The 20,809-nt window shown below is 43.1% G+C and overlaps 1 protein-coding gene across 1 annotated transcript in view; it reads right to left on the bottom strand.

Moving 5' to 3' along the window:
- The window catches only part of Gan (gigaxonin), a 62,367-nt gene that overhangs the window by 17,286 nt on the left and 24,272 nt on the right, over positions 1 to 20,809 (bottom strand). The window contains exons 2-9 of the mRNA XM_046435184.2: positions 15,931 to 16,045; positions 13,550 to 13,900; positions 11,602 to 11,819; positions 11,268 to 11,389; positions 6,892 to 7,004; positions 5,871 to 6,020; positions 4,553 to 4,689; positions 4,219 to 4,347 (exon numbers count right to left, since the gene is read on the bottom strand). Coding sequence (XP_046291140.1) covers positions 4,219 to 4,347; positions 4,553 to 4,689; positions 5,871 to 6,020; positions 6,892 to 7,004; positions 11,268 to 11,389; positions 11,602 to 11,819; positions 13,550 to 13,900; positions 15,931 to 16,045 — 1,335 coding nt within the window. The remainder of the gene's footprint in view (positions 1 to 4,218; positions 4,348 to 4,552; positions 4,690 to 5,870; positions 6,021 to 6,891; positions 7,005 to 11,267; positions 11,390 to 11,601; positions 11,820 to 13,549; positions 13,901 to 15,930; positions 16,046 to 20,809) is intronic.

Here is a 20,809-nt window from a genome sequence, read left to right as displayed (position 1 = left end):
GGGATCACTCGGGTGGCAGTGGTTGGTGACAGCTTGAGCTAGGATGAGATGCGACGACAGTGTAGAAACCAAAGGGACAGAATGGAGCCAAACCAGCAGCTGGCTCTGTCCACAGAAGGCGGGGACAGAGGGCGCTCCGCCTCCTGCTGCAGGGCCGTGTGCAGGCCAGCGTCCACTTCCCTTGAGCTCCCCTGGCACCCGCACCCTAGTGCTCTGCTTACAGGGAGCACAGCACACGGTGGGACAATCTCAGTCTCGAGGGCTGGGAGGACTCTTTCCAATTTGTTCCTTCCTTGGATCCTTCCCTTGGCCCTAAAGTAGTAGCTGTGCTTCTTACATCAGCTATTTATGCATTCTTTTTTCTTTTTTTTTTTGTGCTGGGGAAGTGGATCCAGGGCGCTGGGGCCTTGTGCATGCTAAGGATATGCTCCATCACTGAGCTGCACCCTGAGCCCCCATTTGTGCATTATTTCAAGTCTTCCTTCATCTCTTGTAGCAGTTGATCTTTCTTACTAGTTAATAATCAAGTATATTACATTTTCCCTGTTCAGATGACAGGTGTGCCTTCTGTCTCCTGACTGGATTCTTGGTGGAATTTTTTGGTCAAGAGTGGGGTTCAGCTCCTGTTCTCCAGTTTACATGCCTTCTGGAGGCGCCTGAAGTACTGCGGCTCCCAGCAGCAAGCTCTGATGAACAGGGCAGAAAACGTGATGTTCTGTGTGACACAGAGGTGATCGAATCTTGTGCACTCCTACGCAGCAGAGACAGGACTGACCTGGACCTGGGGTGAAACATGCAGGTTAACTGTCAGCCCCTCCAGATAAAAGCAGATGGCTTCTGATGAGCCCTGAAAATTGGTCAGATTTAAAAACACTGGCTAGGCCAATAGCCGCAGGGCCAAGGCCCGGGACCATGCTGCATAAAGACACAACCTGTGTGTACAGGTACTACATCTGGATGGCATCTGTGATCAGCGTAAAAAAGACAACCTGTGTGTACAGGTACTACATCTGGATGGCATCTGTGATCAGCGTAGCCACCTGACTGAAGTTTATGACGTTGCAGTCATTTTCCAAGATCCACCTGTCATGTCTACTTTTCCTAATTGGATTACATAGGGCTGTGAAAGCTATCATCATGCCTGCATTTTCAAGTTTTTGATGGTGACATAATCTGTCAATTTCCCTAGGATACATGTTACTTCTGGTTTTCTATGTTGGTAGGAAATCAGAGTTCCAGGGTTCTACTCAGCATTTCCTGCCACAGTGGCCTAATCCCTGGATCAGAAACCAACATGAGATTCTTCCTGGTGTCACGCATACCTATTCCAATCATGCATTCTGGGATGAAAAGGTGAAACCGACAGGTCTGAGCTTCAAGTTAACCTGATACACAAAACTGAAATGAAAATGAAAGGAGGGTGAGCAAATGCATAGAGGTAGTTGGAGGAAGTGAAAAGGACGTCTTCCTGTGGACGAAGAAGACTGGTGACCTCCTCACCTTGGATCAGAGGACGCCGAGGAGGCCGAGTACTGTCATGTGGATGTGGTAAGTAATGGGAAAGCGTGAAGAGGTCTGAGCAGGGGGATGAGATGGCCCGGGCTTTTGTCCAAGTCAAGAGGCAGAGGCTGGGCATTCGCCAGGGCTGCCCTGAGGCTGAGGACACCGCGCATGGAGGTGTGTGTGAGAAAGCTTCCAGATCCCAGGAAAGACAAGATGGGGCAACTGATGACATGGCGGCACAAGAGTGATCAAAGAGGACCCTTTGAGTACGGATAGCTGGGAGGATGGCAGTATTATTAACAGAACAGGATGCAGGATCAGGAAGAGAAAGTCTCGCCCTGGCTGAATGGTTAACTAGGACTTGGGAATAACTTACGGTGATTTCTTTGTTTTCCTTCTATCAGTGTTGTTTTTATTCAGAAACACAGAAAATAATAAGATACGGCATTTTGCCAGGAAAGTTTTTACCTAAAAATATGAAACAAAGACAGGAAAGTCAAGAGATTACTTAAAAACAATCTAAATGGTCCCCAAACTAATACAGATTGCTCAACTGGCACTAATTTCCACAATATGCAATTAGAACGTGCTTGGTAACATCTGATCTATTAAGAAATGAATGACTCCTATATGTTATTTGTCTATAGATATTTAAGAAAAAGCCTTTTTTTTTTTTTTGGTGTGGTGCTGAGGATTGAGCCCAGGACCTTGTGTATGTAAGGCAAGCACTCTACCAACTGAGCTATATCCCCAGCCCCAAAGTCTGTATTTTTTAAGCCAATAGAGAGGAGTCATGCAAAGGAAGACTCTAGAGCCAGCACACCTGAGTCTGAATTTCCTCTCTGTGCTCTGGTTTCCTTATGTAAAATAGGGCTGATTACAAAATCTACACCTCAGAGGACTGTTCTTAAATCCAGTGAGTTAAGTGACTCATACTTGGTGGCACCATCACATACATGCTTAGTGTCATCTAAACATGGGAGAATCCTTTGTACTATGTTGACAAGAGCACTTAGCTCTCTTTATTCTATTTACAAATGAACTTAACAGCCTAGAAATATGGAAGATGAAGATACAGAATCTTTTTTTTTTTTTTTCAGTACAAGGGATCAAACTCAGAGGTGCTTAACAACTGAGGCACATCCCCAGGCCTTTTTTACCTTTTATTTTGGGATAGGGTCTTGCTAAGCTGCTCAGGGCTTTGCTAAGTTGTTGAGGGTGACCTGAAACTTGCCATCCTTCTGCCTCAACCTCCTGAGCCACGGGGATTCTAGGTGTGGGCTGCAGTGCCCAACAAGATGTTCATCAACCATAAACATGAAACAGATTGACAGATTGAATCATAAAGGTCCCAGCAGTTTATGGCAAACCAAGCGGCAGGATGAAAAACTTCATAATGAGCACAGGGGCAGAAAGTGGCCAAACATAAGCAGCAGTCATGCTTCATGCTGTCTGAGCAGTAATCCAGTCAAAAACAGCTTTACACCAATGCTTTATCAAAAACCAAACACACTGCGACTGCTTGTTAATGCAGCTGGGTGGACTGTCTCGAGACTGACTGGGGCAGGAAATTAATAGCCTACTTCCTACCCTGGCAGTCAGCCGCATAGTACCTTCAGGAAGGAGCAGTGGGGCTTTCAAGTTCTTTGCCCACTTCCACTTAACAAACATTTCTGAACCCTCTCACACTTGGAGTCTCCTGACAGTCTACCCCTACAATTGGAAACAAAAAAGGCTATGAAAATATCCTAAGTTTAAAGCACACTAAAAATCAGGGAACATTTATATGTATTTCTAACATTTGGGATCTATTCATTGTTTGCCCTTTTGTAAAATAATAAGAAATGAAACATTATATTATAGCACCCTCTTCTGGTAATGACTGAGATTACATTCAGTGCAACGGTGTCCCCTGAAAATCTGAAGGTACCACTGCAGTAAGAGCACAGCATTGCCATGGTTACAACAGAATATGTGAAAGGAGGGGAGAGGAGGAAGTCTGGAAAAGATGCTTTTGCTCTACGAGATGCACATGGCAGCTGGCCAGACATCGTAAGAACCTCAATGCCACATTTCATCTACTATTCGACATCTGAAGGAGTGTGACACAGGCCAGGCCTGATGCTGGAAGCCTGGATGCACAGCTGACTAGGTGGGACCTTGCTCTGAAGGTGTTCATGATTGGTAGTTACAAACTCAGAGAGATGTGCACAGAGACCAGGGGATCACTGACTGAGGGACCCAATTCGACTGGAAGATGGGGTGCAGCTTTCCCCAGGCAGCGACATAAGCATCGTTTGGAAAAGGTCAGACAAAATGAACAGTGGGAAGGGATATTTTAAGCCAAAGGAGAGGCATACATGTTTGGGGGGGAAAAGTGTGAAACAACTGGGTTGGACTGTAGCAGAAAAAGCAGACAAAGGCCGATTATGCCAAGTCGAGAAGTTTAAACCTTTTCCTAAAAGGTACTGGAAGCCAGTAAATTATTCTAAGCAACCAAATGTCAAGATCTGGTCTACATTTTAGAGACTCGTTTCCATGGTTTCCACTGAGTTACCAATACTTCTGAAGTCACTAAATAAATGTCTTTGATCATATCTCTTAAAGAGACAACACAATGAAGTAACCTGAAATCAAAACTAAACACAGTTGAAACATGCTTTTAACAGTGTAAAGTAAAAGCTACAGAAGCTACATGAAGCTGTTTGCAATTACCTTTTAAACTCATCATGGTAGAACTCGGATTTGCAGGTGACCATCTCACCACCCTGGATGTCCTCACGACTTCGGACTCCCCCAAACACGTACAGCTCCATGGCGACTCCACAGGCCACGGCTCCAAACCTGAAAGGCCACACAGCACAGCCAGCATGAGTCACGGCTGAAGACCCAAGTCCCAGAGCCTCTAGCGCTTGCTATAACTGCAGTAGCCAGCATTTCACGCACTTGAGGGCCTTCCTTTCTAGGAAGTGTCAGTCAAATAAAAGAGGAAGAAGAGTTGGGTAAGGGCTTCAGACCAGAAAGGGAGTCTGCATTCACAGTCACTCACCTCCTCTCTTTCAGTGGACATATAGCAGTCCACTGCTGGGTCCTCGGGTCATAGCATTCCACAGATTCAAACAGTTTTCCATATGATCCTCCACCCATGGCATAGATTTTCTTTTTCATAGCTGCATAGCAGCCAATCTGAAAAAAATAAAATAAAATGATATGGACAGATGAATAGACAGTAACTCATCCAGAAACCAATTTATCACATAAAGGATTGATTTCTAACAGTAAAACTACAGTGCTTTTCTTTTTTTTTTTTTTTAGTTGTTGATGGACCTTTATTTTATTTGCTTATTTAGATGTGGTGCTGGGAATCGAACTCAGTGCCTCACATGTACGAGGCAAGCACTCTACCCCTGAGCTACAACTCCAGGCCCCTACAGTGCTTTTCAATGACACCACAGGACTTAAAAATGAGAAGAGCAAGGGAATACACATGTTGTGAATCCCAGAGGAGGAGTTCTTCTGCATCCTAAGTCAATAGTCCTATTTTCTAAAAGCTCTCCCAGGCTGGGGGTCTAGCTTAGTGGTACAGCACTTGCCTAGTGTACACAAGGCTCTGGGTTTAACCCTCAATATTGCAAAGAAAAAAAAAAAAGCTCTGGTCTCTATTCTTTTACCAATATTTGAAGATCCCAAGATACAGATTTCACAAAACAATAAGTCATTTAATTCCTATCTAAATAGCTCAGCTGAAAGGGCACAAAGCATGTCTCTGTACCTAAAGATGTAAAATACCTATGATAACGCATGAAGCTTAGGCTTGATGGCTACTCTTTGCCCACAACAGGACTATAAAAACAAGATGGGCTTTGCTCTAAACATCTATGTAAGCCATTTGCTTTCATCTGTTTACTGACTAATGTTTCTCCCCCATCTTGAACAGTGATTAAGGAACAGGTGGGGATATCTGGCTGCTACCTAGGTTAGTGCACACACATGGCACCATCAACAGACTTGTACCCAGCAGTGCCACCTCCTGCCCCAGAGTCAAGTCTCAGGCACGCCCTCTTTCCTATCTTGGCATGTAGCTGTTGACAGGTACGGGAAGCTACTAATAAAGACAGAACTCGGGGCTGTGGTTGTGGCTCAGCGGTGGAGTGCTTGCCCAGCACGTGCGAGGCGCTGGTTTAGATCCTTAGCACCATACAAAAAAAAAAAAATAAATAAATAAAATAAAAGTGTTGTCTCCAACTACAACTAAAAAAAAAAAGACAGAACTCTATCATTTTAAATCTTTAAGCACTCTGAGTTATATTAAAGGCATACTAAAGAAATAAATGAACAGACTAGTTATCACAAGCTATTGTCCTCACCTTCCTAACCATGGTCAAATCAGGTTGCTTCGTCCAGGTTTTAGAGTAAATGTCGTAGCACTCCATGGAAATCAGCTCCTTCTCACCGTCCTCCCCTCCCAGAATGTACAGCATCCCATCAATCTCCACAATTCCAAAGTTGTGTCTTGCCTGAAAATACATCAAAGATCTTCGTATGTAAAAGCGGATACTTGGTATTTGATACAGATTGGGGATATCATTTTATTGCAGTGTTCAGCAAAAAGGGGTTCAAAACCACTTCTCCTAATGTATCTTATTTCTGGCTTCACTAGCACTCGCCCTTCCAGCACAATAAAGAACCCCAAAACCAGGCATTTTTCAGAACAAGGGAATAAAATGTGGTGAATTCACTGGCACAACCATTACTTTTTAACTCACATAACTCACAGCAAGAAAAAAGAATAGGTAATAATGGGTTTCACAGATTGTTTTTGCATAGCAATGGGCCGTGGGTTTCCAAGTGGAGGAGTGAGACACAAAAGGGCCATAACTGTGTAGACTCTCCACGGGAGGGGCAGTGGGGAGGACTGGGCTGCTGAGGTCTGGGAGTGGCTGAAGCCCTGGTGTTGGCCATTCATCCAGCCACCACCTCAGAGCCCCATGTGCTGAGCCCTGCTCTAGCAGGAAGGTAAATGGGGACAGAAGGAATTTCCAGCCATCAAAGAGCCTCCAGAAGGATTAGGAAAGACCTTATGTGTGAGAGAAGAGGCAGGAGGAAACCCCCTGAAAAGCGAGGACACAGCAAAGGACTGAGGGAGGGGAGGAGCAGGCCATGCAGTCTCAAGGGAGGTTCAGACAAGGAGGGACAAACAACACAAGGGCCCAGGGTAAGAGCAGGGGAGGCCTGAGCAGGAAGGAGAGAGGCAGGGCAAGGGGGTCGTGAGCACACAGGCGGGGCCTAGGCAGGGCTGCCTCTTCTTTTCCTAGACACTGGAACACTAAGCCAGCAAGAGGACCCAGGGGAAGAGGAAACCCATCACAGGAAACACACGTGGGGTACCTCATTCATGGGTGGCAATGCAGTCCACGTATTTGCGTCTGGGTCGTACTTTTCTCCTGAGCTCAGGGTCTGCTTATTTTCATCTTGGCCCCCGAACACAAACAAAAATCCCTCTGCAAGAATCACAGGACAAATATAAGTCACCCAAAATGCACGTCCTCCAGCACGTCAAGCTCCACAGGGTGGAGCAGCATCTGGAGACCTTCTTCAGCCACCATAGTTTTGTTCTTGGACTCGGACCTTTGCCCCTTGGTGACAGAGCTGAGTTTGTGAGTCATTCAGACCACTCTGCTTTACTCATTAGTATCTTTGAGGGGACTCCCACCCCTAAGGTGAGAAGCCAGGCTGACATCACCTCTTCAGTCACCAGGCAGCTCCAGATCATCTCAGTTCACCTACTTTATTCCTGGTTCTGACTCTCATGCAACTTCTGACCCAAAGGCCACACCTGTCTTCAAGACCCCTGGGACCCTCAGAGCTGAGCACCAGTGTGCCCTCTGTATTCAAAACAGGATCCAAGAGTAATTATGGAACTTCTATGAAAGGTGGATTAGATATTCTTCTTCAAAACAAATCTACATTGTTGGATAAAACACTTAAAAGCCAACAAAACAAAAAAGGAAAAACTGAAGGAAGAAGCAGAACCTCTAGAGTGGTCACCAGGCAAGGAACCAACTTGCTTCCAAGGCATTTCCCACTCTGAGGAATTTGCACTTTTGTCATGGGGATGAGAAGAGAGAAATCTAAGCCACAGGCCCACAAAAAGATCTGGTTTCTGGCAAGAAATCCTCTTCAAAGTTCTATTCTCTCAGGATGCAGGTCAGTCAGAATTGGGCTCAGATTTAAACCCCCTTGCTTGCCTAGGAGACCTCCAGCCTTGAACTCTATTTACAGCAATACCAAATTAGTGGTGTTCTTAGGCAACGGGCAGAATCAAATGCAAAAATTCCATAGAAGAAAGTACTTTCATCTAAGCTTTAGACTATTAGCATTCTAAAACTTCAAAACATCAATTATTCATACAAATAATTATTAATAAAAATACCAGCATCCAGTCAAAGATATCAGACATAACAAGAAATTAAGGTCTACAAAAAACAAAAACGGCAGAAGCAGAAGGCGGGAAACACGAATTCCAGATATTGGAGCACTCAGAAAAATGACAAAATCACAAAATGAAATCTGAAGATAACTCTAGGAAACCTGGAACTGTAGAAACAACAGCAGGTTTCAGATAGGCGAAGAGCTGCACCAAGAGGAAGCTGAGTGTCTCTTCCCAGCCATTGACTGCCGGAAACTCACTCAAGTGGACGATGAACACAAATTCCACACTTTTTTTTTTTTTTAAAAAGAGAGAGAGAGAGAGAGAGAGAGAGAGAGAGACAGAGAGAGAAATTTTTTAAAATATTTATTTATTTTTTTAGTTTTTTTCGGCGGGCACAATATCTTTGTTTGTGTGTGGTGCTGAGGATCGAACCCAGGCCGCACGCATGCCAGGCGAGCGCGCTACCGCTTGAGCCACATCCCCAGCCCAATTCCACACTTTTTGTAAGGAGCATGCATGGGATAGACCTAGGCAAACTGGAGAGAGAAAGCCCAAAGCTGTTCAAGGTTGTGTCACGGATGCCAATGTGAGTGTTTTCAACTTGGTTATTATTAAAAAAAAAAAAAAAAAAAAAGGGAGGAGGATATTCCTGGATTCTCGGATACTACTGTGCCTCATCGACTGGGACCCAAAAGAGACAGTAGAATCCGCAAACTGTACAAGCTCTCTAAGGAAGATGATGTCCACCAATGTGTTGTAAGGAAACCCTTAAATGAGGAAGGCAAAAAACCCAGGACCAAAGCACTGAAGATTCAGTGCCTCGCTGCCCCATGTGTCCAACCCAAGCACAGGCACTTCGCCCTGAAGAAACAACACACTACAAAGAACAGGGAAGAGGATGCAGAATATGCCAAACTTCTGACAAGAGAATGAAAGAAGCCAAAGAAAAACCCCAGGAAGAGACTGCCAAGAGGTGCAGGCTGCCATTCTGAGAGCTTCTACCTCTAGGTCCGAGTCCAGACAAAAAGAAGAATTTTTAAGAGTAACAAATAAATAAGATCGGATCTTTAAAAAAGAGAAAAAAAATGACAGCAGATTTCAAAAAGTTTTAAAGAGAAATTCTAGAAATAAAACAATGAGTGGATTAATAGATTCATCAATGATAAGGAGAAAACTCAATGTACAAAGACAAATCAAAAGCGACTGTCAAGAGGGCTACAAGGATGAAAAGATGAAAATAACAAGAAGACAGGAGGTAAGGATGGAGTTAAAGTCTGTGCAGTGTGGAATGTGACTTCCAAAAGTAGAGGAGGAGTGGAGAATGGAGCATAGGCAACGTGCAGACAAAACGGACAAGAATTCCAAGAACTGGTGAAAAGTCACGCTACAGAGTCAAAAGGGCCAACAATTCCCAAATGTGATTCAATTTTAAGTCTCTCTCTCTCTCCCTCTCTCTCTCTCTCTCTCTCTCTCTCTGTCTCTCTCTCTCACACACACACACACACACACACACACACACACCAATGAAATGGCAGGAAAAAGAAAAAAGAAGGCAGGGCAAGGAAGGGTTAATTCTGGGAAGACGGAGAAGAAAAGATTTTTAGATTTGACAACTGACTTAAATCAGAGGAAAGACACCTCAAATGGGCTGAAAAATAATATCAACCTAAAATTCTATACCCAGCAAAAATATTCTTTAAGAATGAAGGCAAAATAATGACATTTGCAGACATATACATCTGAGAGTTTTCCATAAAAAGACCTGCTCTAAAGGAAATTCAAAAGGATGAATGTCAGAGAGAAGGAAAATGATTCTAGTTGGAAAACTTAGTGCATTAGAAGGAAGAACAAAGTAAACTTTCTATCTGTCCAGCAATCCATCCAAAAAACAGATTAAAAAAACATATATTACATACGTAGGTATTAAAAATCATGTATTTCAGCATACTTTACACTCTGATAACTTAAAGACACAGGCTTTAATATCTAATGTAAGTTCCCCAAAGGAATGCAAAAAAGAATGTAACTTCCAAACTAGTAGAGAAGAAAAACTGAATGATGAGTAACAGTCCAAACTAATTTTTTTTAAAAAGTTAAAAAAAAAAAAAAAGAAAAATAGAGTAGACTCCGGGGCAAGAGAAAGGACTTTTTTTTTTATTTTTTAATGCACTTTTTCCATATCTCTGGTTGTATGCAAACTATATTCACAGCAATTCGTGTCTTCATACGTGTACTTTGGATAATAATGATCATCACATTCCACCATCATTTCTAACCCCATGCCCCCTCCCTTCCCCTCCAACCCTTCTGCCCTATCAAGAAAAGAGAAAGGACTATTCAATCATTTTAGCTTCAGTCAATAAAACTGTCCATAATCACTCTTTACATTGTTTGGTGTCTGAAATACCAACCCACCCAGAAAATCTGCAAAACCTGGTGATCCAGGAACCTCTGTGATGGGGGTGTATGAGTGCAAAGTAGGAGTGTACCGTATGATGGGGAAAGTTTGATGGAGTTAATTCTGGGAAGGCAGGAAAACTAGATTCTCATCCTGTCAAATGCACTACTCTATCCAACTCTTTATTGTTTACAATAACTCCTAAAATGTTGAGAGTCATAAAAAGATTTCTATAAAACTGCATAGTGATGACCATTTTTATGACACGGTATGGCATACCTTTAAACATTTTAAAGGTAATGCTAGTGGGCAAGCAGAAACATGTAATAATTCCAGGAGGATGGCCAACAATCACTAGAATGATGGGAAATGGCACTTGCTGGGTGAACTCAGGGTCTAAGGAGAAGAGAAAGGCAGCCAAGCACGGCAGAGCAGCAGTCCCAATCCTTCCTGTCACCTCCTGAAGTAGGAGCTTTGAGTAATGGTGAAGCAATTTTCAAACTTGTAAACATCAAGTAAAACATACTCTCCATAGTAAAATAATTTTGAGCCACTGCTAATTTAAGTAATATATTCTAAAGTCTCATAGGAATTCCACACAGCATGAATTCTGAAGATGGGAATATATGGCTCAAGAAAATACCAGGACCATGGATGGCTGCACAGCTAATCAGGGCAGCCTCTTTCTTAGTGACACCACCTAGTCAGTGTCTCTCCACCTTATAGATGTTTGTGTACTGACACTTGGAAACAACGAGGACTGACATAGATGCTCTTCTCTCAACCATGGCCTTGAAAGCTGGACCCACACTGACAATATCATCATGTAGAGACAATAAAATTACATCTTCAAAGGTTTTAGTCATTCCTCTTGACCCTGAAATTATCTATCACTGGTCATGTGTTCAACTAAAACTGACTACAGGATGTTACCTGCTGAGAGAACTCCGTGGTTAATTCTCGGCATGCTCAAAGGTGCCAGTTCAATCCAAAGCTGCCTGTTAGGGTCATAAAGAGGACACATGCATCGCATCGCGGCCGTTGGTTTCCGGGAACTAAGGAAATAAATAATTGATTAGCAGTTAATGTTTTATGTAGTTCTGCTTTCAAAAACCATTACTAGCTTTGGTGCTCTATAGAATGTTTAAAACATTAAACCATCAATTGCTATTACGCTTTAGAAACTGAAAAATATTCTGAATTCTTGTTTACATAGAACTATTTCTTCCTTTATCCCACCTTTCAAACACCTTGCACCCAAACTTACACTCTTTCCTCCCCGCCCACAGTCACGATGCACTCTGAGTAACCCCGGGGCTTGAAGTTGGCCAGCATTGCCTCTCCCTGCTGCGGCTGGCTGAGCGGAATATTGCTGCACTCTTTGACAATTTCTCGTACTAATGGTTCATTCAGCATCTGTTCCCGTAAATAACTAGAGTCCAGGCCTGAAACCCAGAGTGCTGACATGACATCCTTCATGTGGACCTGCAGAGGGAGAGAAAGGATGGGATTAGCCTTGGAGAGCAGGAGGGGCTCCAGAGCACATGTCCTCCAACTTGTAGAAAACTGTCAACAGCCCCGCTACTAACAGGCAAGGTATCAGGGCCAGGACGGCTTGAATGTGTGCTCACCCTTTTCCTTCCTGCTTCCCAGAGCCTCAGGAATAAAAGCTAAAAATTTTAAAACCATCTATTCATATTTATATTTGAGGATCAGTGCAAAGTTTCAAGCAGCAGCTTTTTTACATCTACGGGGTTTCTCTTCCAATAAGTAAACAGAGTAAAAAAGGACTATAATTTGCTTTATACCAACATATTTGGATGTGCTGGGAGTTCACATTTACATAGGTAATATATATGATATTGTATGGTAAATTTAGATAATGTCTCATTGTTGATAAGAAAAATATAGAAAAGCCCAAAGTAAAAAAATTCTGAGTACTGTATTCCTTAGTAATCGCTGTTCAAAATTAACTAACACATATAAGATGATTATATGCTTCTGCTGCTCTACACTGAACCAATTACTGCACTCCACATAGGTAAGACGAAACACTGTAAACGACTTGGTTAATCGGTATATTTAGAGATTTTTCTTGGGTTTCAAGTAGTCATGTTAAGGTATACTCTCCTGTACTCAGAGTAATAAAAGCCAAGAGTATGGGATCAAGTTCAGATTAACAAAGGGCAAAGAATTGTCTCGTTTCCCTAGTAACCAGTCACCTTAAGTATTCTCACCCCTCTGAGGCAAGAGGTTCCAGCAGAAGCTGGAGAGGAGTAGTCTCTCCTGTGGTGGCCTCCATGAGCGGGCAGGTGGATACTCTGCTAATCTCCTCTTCTAATTTACCTGATTAACGTGGAAAAAAAGAACACTACTGTGTCCTGACTAAAACTAACAAAAGACTATACAACAGGATTCCTCAATATACTCACTCATAGGTTTATGGTGTTTAAAAAATTATATGATAATCATTAAAACTTAGGTTAATAGTTTCCAAGAACAATTAACAGTGCAACTGTACATTTTTGAAATCTACTCTCTAAAACCAACCTAATACATTTCTTATTTTAAAATGAGTAATTGGAGCTAGTTTCTTATTTATAAAGAGCAGACTGGAAATGAAGTCCTGTGCTTTTGCTCCCTCCCACAGTGTGCTTCTAATTTGGATCTGAGCCTTGATATTCTCTAGGAACCTCTTCCCCAAGCCACCACTCCCAGAACCTTGCCTGTGTGTGGAACCACATGGCTACACAAACTTCAGAGCCCACCTGCTTCCTCCCCACCCAGTGCCAATCTCTCCAGGGAGAACCCATCATGCTCCTGAGGCATGCCTATCACCTCTCTGCTGGACTTCATGTGCCTGCTGAGGGCACCTGGGGGACAGGGTACACCCAGCGATGTAGCAGGCAGGCGGGGTGCCAAGGGCATGGGGAGAGACAAGGCAGTTCTGCAACCTCCCGCTTAGTTTTGAAGTGCATTTTGCTATTAAAAGCAAGGCAGGACAGATGGTATGCTTCCTCCCAGGTCCATCACCCCCGCGGATACAGACTGGGGTAAAAGGCCCATCGCTTTAGTGTCAGATGGAAGGTGTCTTACAAATACCTTTTAGGTCACAACCTGGTAAATCTTTCAAATTGAAAAAGACAAAACAACTACAATTTGAATTTAAAGCAAATAAAAACGCAACCTGAGACCATGCTGTCAGCGACAGATACCTTTCTTATTTCTGTGTCATGGGCTATCCACCGAATCACTGCTTCAAACACGTATCTTTCATTGCCCACATTCAACTTCTCAAGAGAAATCACTTCTTTGAGCTTCTGAGGACTCAGCTCCAGGAACTCTTCTGTGCTGCTGACGTCCCGGAAGTGAGTCTCCAGGTACTCTGTGGCGAGGTAATGGACGTGGTGCAGGCAGTAGTGCAGGGCAAAGTCTCGGATGCCGATGCAGTTCTCGGCAGCGATGCAGCCTTCCAAGAACTCACAGCACAGGGTCTTCAGGTCCGTCAGCAGCAGCAGGTCTGCTGCCTGCACAACATCCTGGATTGTGTCTTCGTTCAGCCTGATCTGAAAGAGAGTCACAGCATTTGATATCTGAATGTAGGTATTTAGGACCCAAACCACTCATCTACTAGCTAAACCACACGAAGTCTCCACTTCTCAGGCCAAAAACGAGGGAATATTTGAGGTGCCAGGCACCTCCATCAAGAGGTCACCCTTGTGCCAATGCGAGCGGATGTGTGCGTGCCTCAGTCGCCATAGTCTTCCCCTGCTACATCCATGTGAACTCCCCAGCCCTGCCGAAGTGACGATCTGCCTCACTTCTGCAGTTGAGAGGAAGCTTCAGAGTGGAAATGTTTAGGACACAGCGTGGTTTCTTTAAATCCTAGCACCAGAGATGCTGAAAATCTTGCCTCTGACTATATGGGTTTCCTCTTTTGCCAAGTGGTATGCCCAGCTGAATGCAGGCCCTGAAGGAGAGCTTTCGACCCCTCAGCAGCCCCATTCTGAATACCAAAACACCATGGAGCAACCAAAACAATTTGGTCTTGAAAATACCTTTTGGGATAAATTCCTAGTATAAGGTTGTTTTTTCTCATTGTGAAAGTTTACTTTTCCTTTGTTTTATTCAGTGTAGAAATATGGCCACTATAATACTGCCACAATCATGGGTGAAGGCCCCAAGTGAGGGTGCTTTCCTACGTTCAGAAATGTCAAGGAAAGAATTCAAAGAGCATAGCAAGAAACACCTTGTTCTATGAGATAGCAGAGAGCTATCAAATATAGGCATGTGGGAAAAAAAACAAAAACAAAAACACTACCTCTTAATAAGACCAAACTGACAATTCAGGAGTTTGTTATAATTTATACTGCCACCATGGTTTTACAATTAAAATAGGAAGGAACCACAGAAGTTAATCTGAAAATACAGTCTCTCGTCTGGGGTCCAACCCTGAGCACGCGTGCTCTCCCTGGCCAGTGATGTGCGGCGATGCTGACTCCAAGTAGACAAGGGGCTGGCCACAGGCCTGGTCTGCAGTGCTACAATCTCTCAGGATTTTAAGGGCTGACCCCAAGTTACTTTAACTCTGTTCACTTTGAGCAATTACACACATACATGCCCGCTGCTGTGTTTAGAGAAAAGAGGAGGGAATACTATGGATCACCACACACCTTCAGGATGAGAGTCCTGAGTGCGGCTCTGGACAGAGTGAATGTGCTTAGAGAAGGCAGCAATACGGTTGGGACACCAAGAAATATGGAGGAGAGCATGCATACAGAAAGGAAGAACTCAAGAGAAACGGCTCGAAGGAGCCAGGGAGAAAGCTGGGCAAGACCTCAGAGAGGAAGAGGAGAAAATGCATTCTCCCGTCACACTGTGAGCCACCCTGACCTCCTGCTAATAAAACCAGCCCCGACTCACACCCAAGCTAGACCTGAAATCACACTGTGGGGCTGGGGGTGGGAAGAGGGCAAAGGAAAAGCAAGATGTCTAGTCACCAGTCATTTCTTCCCTGGGCATCACTAAACGCCCAAGAGAGCAAAGGGCAATAGGGATAAAGACTGGGGTCAGGCAGGGATGGGGTGCTACTGAGGCATTGGGACCAGGGCATCACCACTGTAAGGGTGTCTTATCATTTGGGTCAACCTTCTTTCTTGGGAGTGACCTGTAAGGAGCTCTTCACTTCTATGAAGAAAGCCCACTGCCCAAGGAAGCTCTCGCCCTGCTGTGGGGACAGAACACATTCCCTGACAGCATGGGCAGGAGCAAGACTGGATTCAAGATGCAGAAACAAGACATCAAGGGCAGCAGTGAGGGCCCACAGGGTCCTCCGCCCCGCCCATCTCCTGCAGCGTGGGCATAGGCTTCATGCGGCAAACACAGACGGACTGGGTCCAAGGCTGGTCATCAGCAGCTCGTTCAGGATCAGAGCCGGGAAGGGAGACCAGCATGGGGCGCCATCCCCAGGAGAGACCCCTGAAAGCCCACCATAATGGAAGAGGAAGACAGGGTCACTGGCCACATGTGGCTGGAAGGAAACCCCCGACCTGAGCTCAAGAAGCCTCTGGGCCTCCTCCCTTGTGTCTTATCCTACCTGCCCACTGAAGATGTAATCCAGGATCTCTCTCATGACCATCACCGATATCCCTTCCAGTTCAATCTTATAAGTGGATCCATCATCTTTTGGAGGATTATAGTTTAACTTTGTCCTAAGAAAGGAAAAAAAGATAAAATTTCTATGAAAAAACAAATAGCTATAAATATTTATGCACTAAATATTCTACGATACATATTAGCTTTGCAATTCCACTCAGAAAATTTAGTTTGTTAACTTTAAGTCAATATATTCTTACAACTTTCAACTGTAAAACATTGGTACCAATCTTCAAGATGCCGCTGCTGCTGCTGCTGCTTTTTTTTTAGTTGTAGGTAAACACAAAAATCTCTATTTTATTTTCTATGTGGTGCTAAGGATTGAACCCAGTGCCTCACATGTGCTAGGTGAGCGCTTTTACTGCTGAGCCCCAGCCCCAGCCCCAGATGCTGCTTCTTTTAAAAAAAGGCAAAACAGACAAATGAAGAACTAAGATCCATGTGACCATGAATCTCTATTCACTTGGAAATCCAAGTTCTTTTAGGCTTATTATCTGTGTATTTATTTATCCAATAATTATTTTCAATTATGTAACAAGGACTTCACAAGCCCACTACCCAAAGCAAAAGCTAAGTGTTGACAATAATTAGCTTTAACCAAATGGTTCCCCCAAACCATACACTACTCTGTTTCTATCATTGGAAGTAACTATAATGCAAATCTTGTGTTGAATTTTTTGCTTCCTTTATTTGTTCGTCCATAAGAGCCTATCTCCTGGTTCTGCTGTGTAACTTTCCACTTTCCTATGGATGGTTTCTGAGGTTGTCATGAGGTTCTTGATGGTCTGAACATGTGTTGCTGTAACTATTATGTACACATCTCCATTTGTACTCTGTAAAAGAACTTCCCTTGGGTATGCCGGGGAATGGAGTTGGGTTGCATTATCCACCAAAGCAGAAGATGATAATAAATATTCTCCACAGCTGAGCAGCTGACAGCCTCATCTCTGTCTGTGGATCCACACACTCTATGATGCCTGAACCATCATCACTCTGAGGTTGGCCCCAAAGGTGACTGTGGCATCTCACTGGGGGAAATCTGCATTTCCCCATCCAGGTACTGAATGTCTCTTCATGTGTTTGTGGCCAGGTTTCTTCTTCTGTGAAATAGCTGTTAAGTTCATGTCTGTTTCTCTCTTTTTGAGGTGTTGGGGGCAGATGCAGGGCTTCATGCATACTAGACAAGCACTCTACCCACGAGAGACATCCTTAGCCATTCTTTTCATATCAAGCATTCTTTATATATTCTTGAAACTTTTTTTTTCCCCTGAGGCAATGTCTCACTAAGTTGCTTACAGCCTTGCTAAGTTGCTGAGGCTGGCTTCAAACTTAAAATCCTCCTGCCTCAGCCTTCAGAGTCACTGGGATTACAGGTGTACACCACTGAGCCCAGCTATATTCTTTTTTTTTTTTTTTAAATATTTATTTATTTATTTTTCGGTGGACACAACATCTTTGTTTGTATGTGGTGCTCAGGATCGAACCTGGGCCGCACGCATGCCAGGCCAGCGCGATACCACTTGAGCCACATCCCCAGCCCCCCAGCTATATTCTTGATATTCATCCTTTGGTAGACTCTAGCTTTCGTAAACGTGGTGGGCAATTTGAAGAATGCTTTTCAAAGCCAATGCTTGTAAGTCTTGTTTGCAATCTACCCAAGGTCTAAAAGATATTCCAAATATTCTTTTTTTTTTTTAACATGCTTCTTTTTAATTCATGACTCCTATCCTCAATAGTCATAGTATTATTCTTCAATTCATATATAGTTCTCATATGCCTTCATTCTCCTACTCTCTAAAACTATTACTTTACATTTTCTTCTTTTTCCTCAAACCTGAAGCACAGCTCCTGATCATCTTCAGCTGTTACACTTAATTCTCATTTCATTATGAAGATAGAAGCAGTCAGAAGAGTGTTTTAACATGCTCTGTTCACCAAAACTACCAAACCACCTGTGCTGATACTCACGTACCTCCTTCTGTGACCTGAGTGTACTATCCTTGTCCCATCTATGGATACTATCCTCATTCCAAATACTCTTTATTAAGACTTTCTGGCTTGAGCTTGGGTTGTGGTTCAGTAGTAGAGCACTAGCCTAGCATGCATGAGACATTGGGTTCAATCCTCTGCACCACATAAAAATAAATAAATAAAATAAAAAGATATTGTGTCCATCCACAACAACAATTTTTTTTAAAAAAGGCTCTATGGGGCTGGGGATGTGGCTCAAGCGGTAGCGCGCTCGCCTGGCATGCGTGCGGCCAGGGTTCGATCCTCAGCACCACATACAAAACGAAGATGTTGTATCCGCCGATAACTAAAAAATAAATATTAAAAAAAAATATTAAAAAAAAAAAAGGCTCTATGGAAAATATATATTTAAGTTAAAATTTTAAAATAGCTTTGAACATAATATTGACAGAAATTACAACTATGTTAAATCTCAGAAATGGCATTATGTTAACCGTTACCAAGTAACTACGCTTTCTAAAAAAAAGTAAAGTGCATCTCACACGCTGATCCTAAGCAGCAACAGCTTCATGGAAAACATTTGGAAACCAGAAGTTAAACTTACCTTTGCATTCAGAACTCTATCTAATAAAGTCAATCAAGAATCAGACTTCTGGAGGAAAGAATACAAGGAGAGCAGGAAACCACATTAACAAAATTTCCTAAACTAGAAACAAACAAGAACACCTGATCTGAAACACCGAGGACATGAGTCTTAGCTCAGCAGTGAGCAAAGGCCACACATAGAACACACACACAGAACCCCCCCCCCCCCCAGGCATAGGAACCATGGGACCAGGGAGCTGTGGACAGAGGGGAGAAGGACAAACTAAAAACAGCCAAGTCTTCTGGAACAGCCAAATTCACATAACTTCCCTCCTAAGTTTCTACACGGCTCCCAGCTAAGAGTTTAGTAAGTCTCTCTCTAGCTGTGGTGGAAGAAAAGTGATTTTTATTCTGAAAAGGATGGAACTGAGGTCTCGACAGGGGCACCAGGCACATCTTCGGGAAGGCATGCTGCCCCAAACAGCGTGAGAGAACATATGCACCCAGCCTCCTCCAACTCAGCTCCTAACATGCTGAAAGCAAGACCAATAGCCTCAAGCAAGAAACCCCAAGACTCTTCTGGAGGATTCCATCAACCCAAGAGTACAGACCTGACGGTACTGACGTTGACCTGTCCCAGGAAGATGGGCCAGCTTGACCAAGAGAGAGTGAAAGCCGCAGTCAACAAGTATGGCCCTTGGGCTCCAGGCTTTTCCATGTTACAACACAAGTGGAAAATGGAATTTACTCCAGGTAAATAGGCCCCAGGGCCAGATAAGCTAAGACTCTCCAGGTGTTGCCCCAGCTATCAGAAGACTGTACTGTCTATCTTCACACACCTTTTTGTTTTTTGTTTTTTGGGGTTTTTTGCATACTAGTTAAGAAACTGATAGCCCTACTCTTAAACTTGAGTACACAGGATTCACTAGACATCTAAAAAAAGACAATAGGTAAACCAAAATCAACAGGAAAAAAAAGTGAAGATTATGCCAAATTGAAAAGCTCAAGGTAAAAAGAAAACCTCTCGTTAATATTCCCAGGCAGAAAAGAGAAGATATTGTGCTCATGAAATAAGAACAGGTGCTCCAGAAAGAAACAAAGAAAAACAAAATGGTTGTAAAACAACAACAAAAATTTTTTTGATTGATTGAACCCAGGGGCATTGAACCTCTGAGCCACATTCCCATCCACTTTTATTATGTTGAGACAGGGTCTCACTAAGTTGCTTAGGTCCTTGAATTTGCAATCCTCCTGCTCAGCCTTCTGTGTTGCTAGGATCACAGTGCCCAGCACAAAACAAACTTTTTTGAATATAAAGTCCAAATGAAAAGTTGAGGAATCTCCTACAAAAGAGAGAAAAAGACAAGGAAATAGGAAAGTCAAAAAAACTATAATATCAGTACAGAAGGTTGGACATCTGAAAACAGTAACATCTCACAGCAAAAAGAATACCATGTGCTCATGACATGGAAGAAACAGACCCACTCCAGGTCTCTTCCTTCTATTTCAGAATAGTTAAAAGAAGTAAAAAGGCTTAAAACTTTCAGAGAGAAAATAGGCTACACAGAAAGGAAGGGCAGTCAGATGGCTTCATGCTTATAAATGGAAGTAAACAATGGGAGAGGACTTCAAAATCCTGGAGGAAAATTATTTCCAACCTAGATTTTTTGTTGCTGTGTTACAGTGCTGGTGATTGAACTCAAGATCTCACACATGCTGGGCAAACGTTCTACCACTAAGCCACATCAGCACCCCAACACAGATTTTCATAACTGACCAAACTATCAATCAAATATCAAGATAGAATAAAGACATTTTATACACACAGGTTCTACCAGTGTGGCTTTTCTGCCACAAGATCACAAAACAATTTACCTCTCATGCAACCTTTTTCAGAATGCTGTTGGAAAATGTGCTTTAATCAAGTCAAGAAAGTTTCTGGACACTAAAAAAAATAGGATCCAGCAAATCAAGTGAAGGGAATGCAGGGAGATGGTAGAGGACGGTCCCAGGACAACAGCTATGGGCCAGTACAAGGGAATCAGCCTTATTTTGCTGTGAGTAGGAGGCGCTTGCCCGTCTTTAGGAAGATGTGATGTATATCTGAAGGTATAAAGATGGTATTTAGACAACATTGATTTCTCCCTATATTTAAAATCTACACTCCCGTGTCAACAGCTTCTTTTGAACTCCAGGTTTTATTCAATAGGCACTTCTTGCAGCACCCTAAGGTTTATCTAGACCTGACACTTTTATTAATAATG

The sequence above is a fragment of the Marmota monax genome, unplaced genomic scaffold (assembly GCF_021218885.2).
Source record: "Marmota monax isolate L192 unplaced genomic scaffold, Marmota_monax_Labrador192_F-V1.1 WCK01_AAM20220418_F8-fsc00024, whole genome shotgun sequence".
In the NCBI taxonomy this organism is placed as follows: Eukaryota; Metazoa; Chordata; class Mammalia; order Rodentia; family Sciuridae; genus Marmota; species Marmota monax.
Note: the sequence above shows the minus strand (reverse complement) of the source record. Positions and strands in the feature narration are given on the sequence as shown.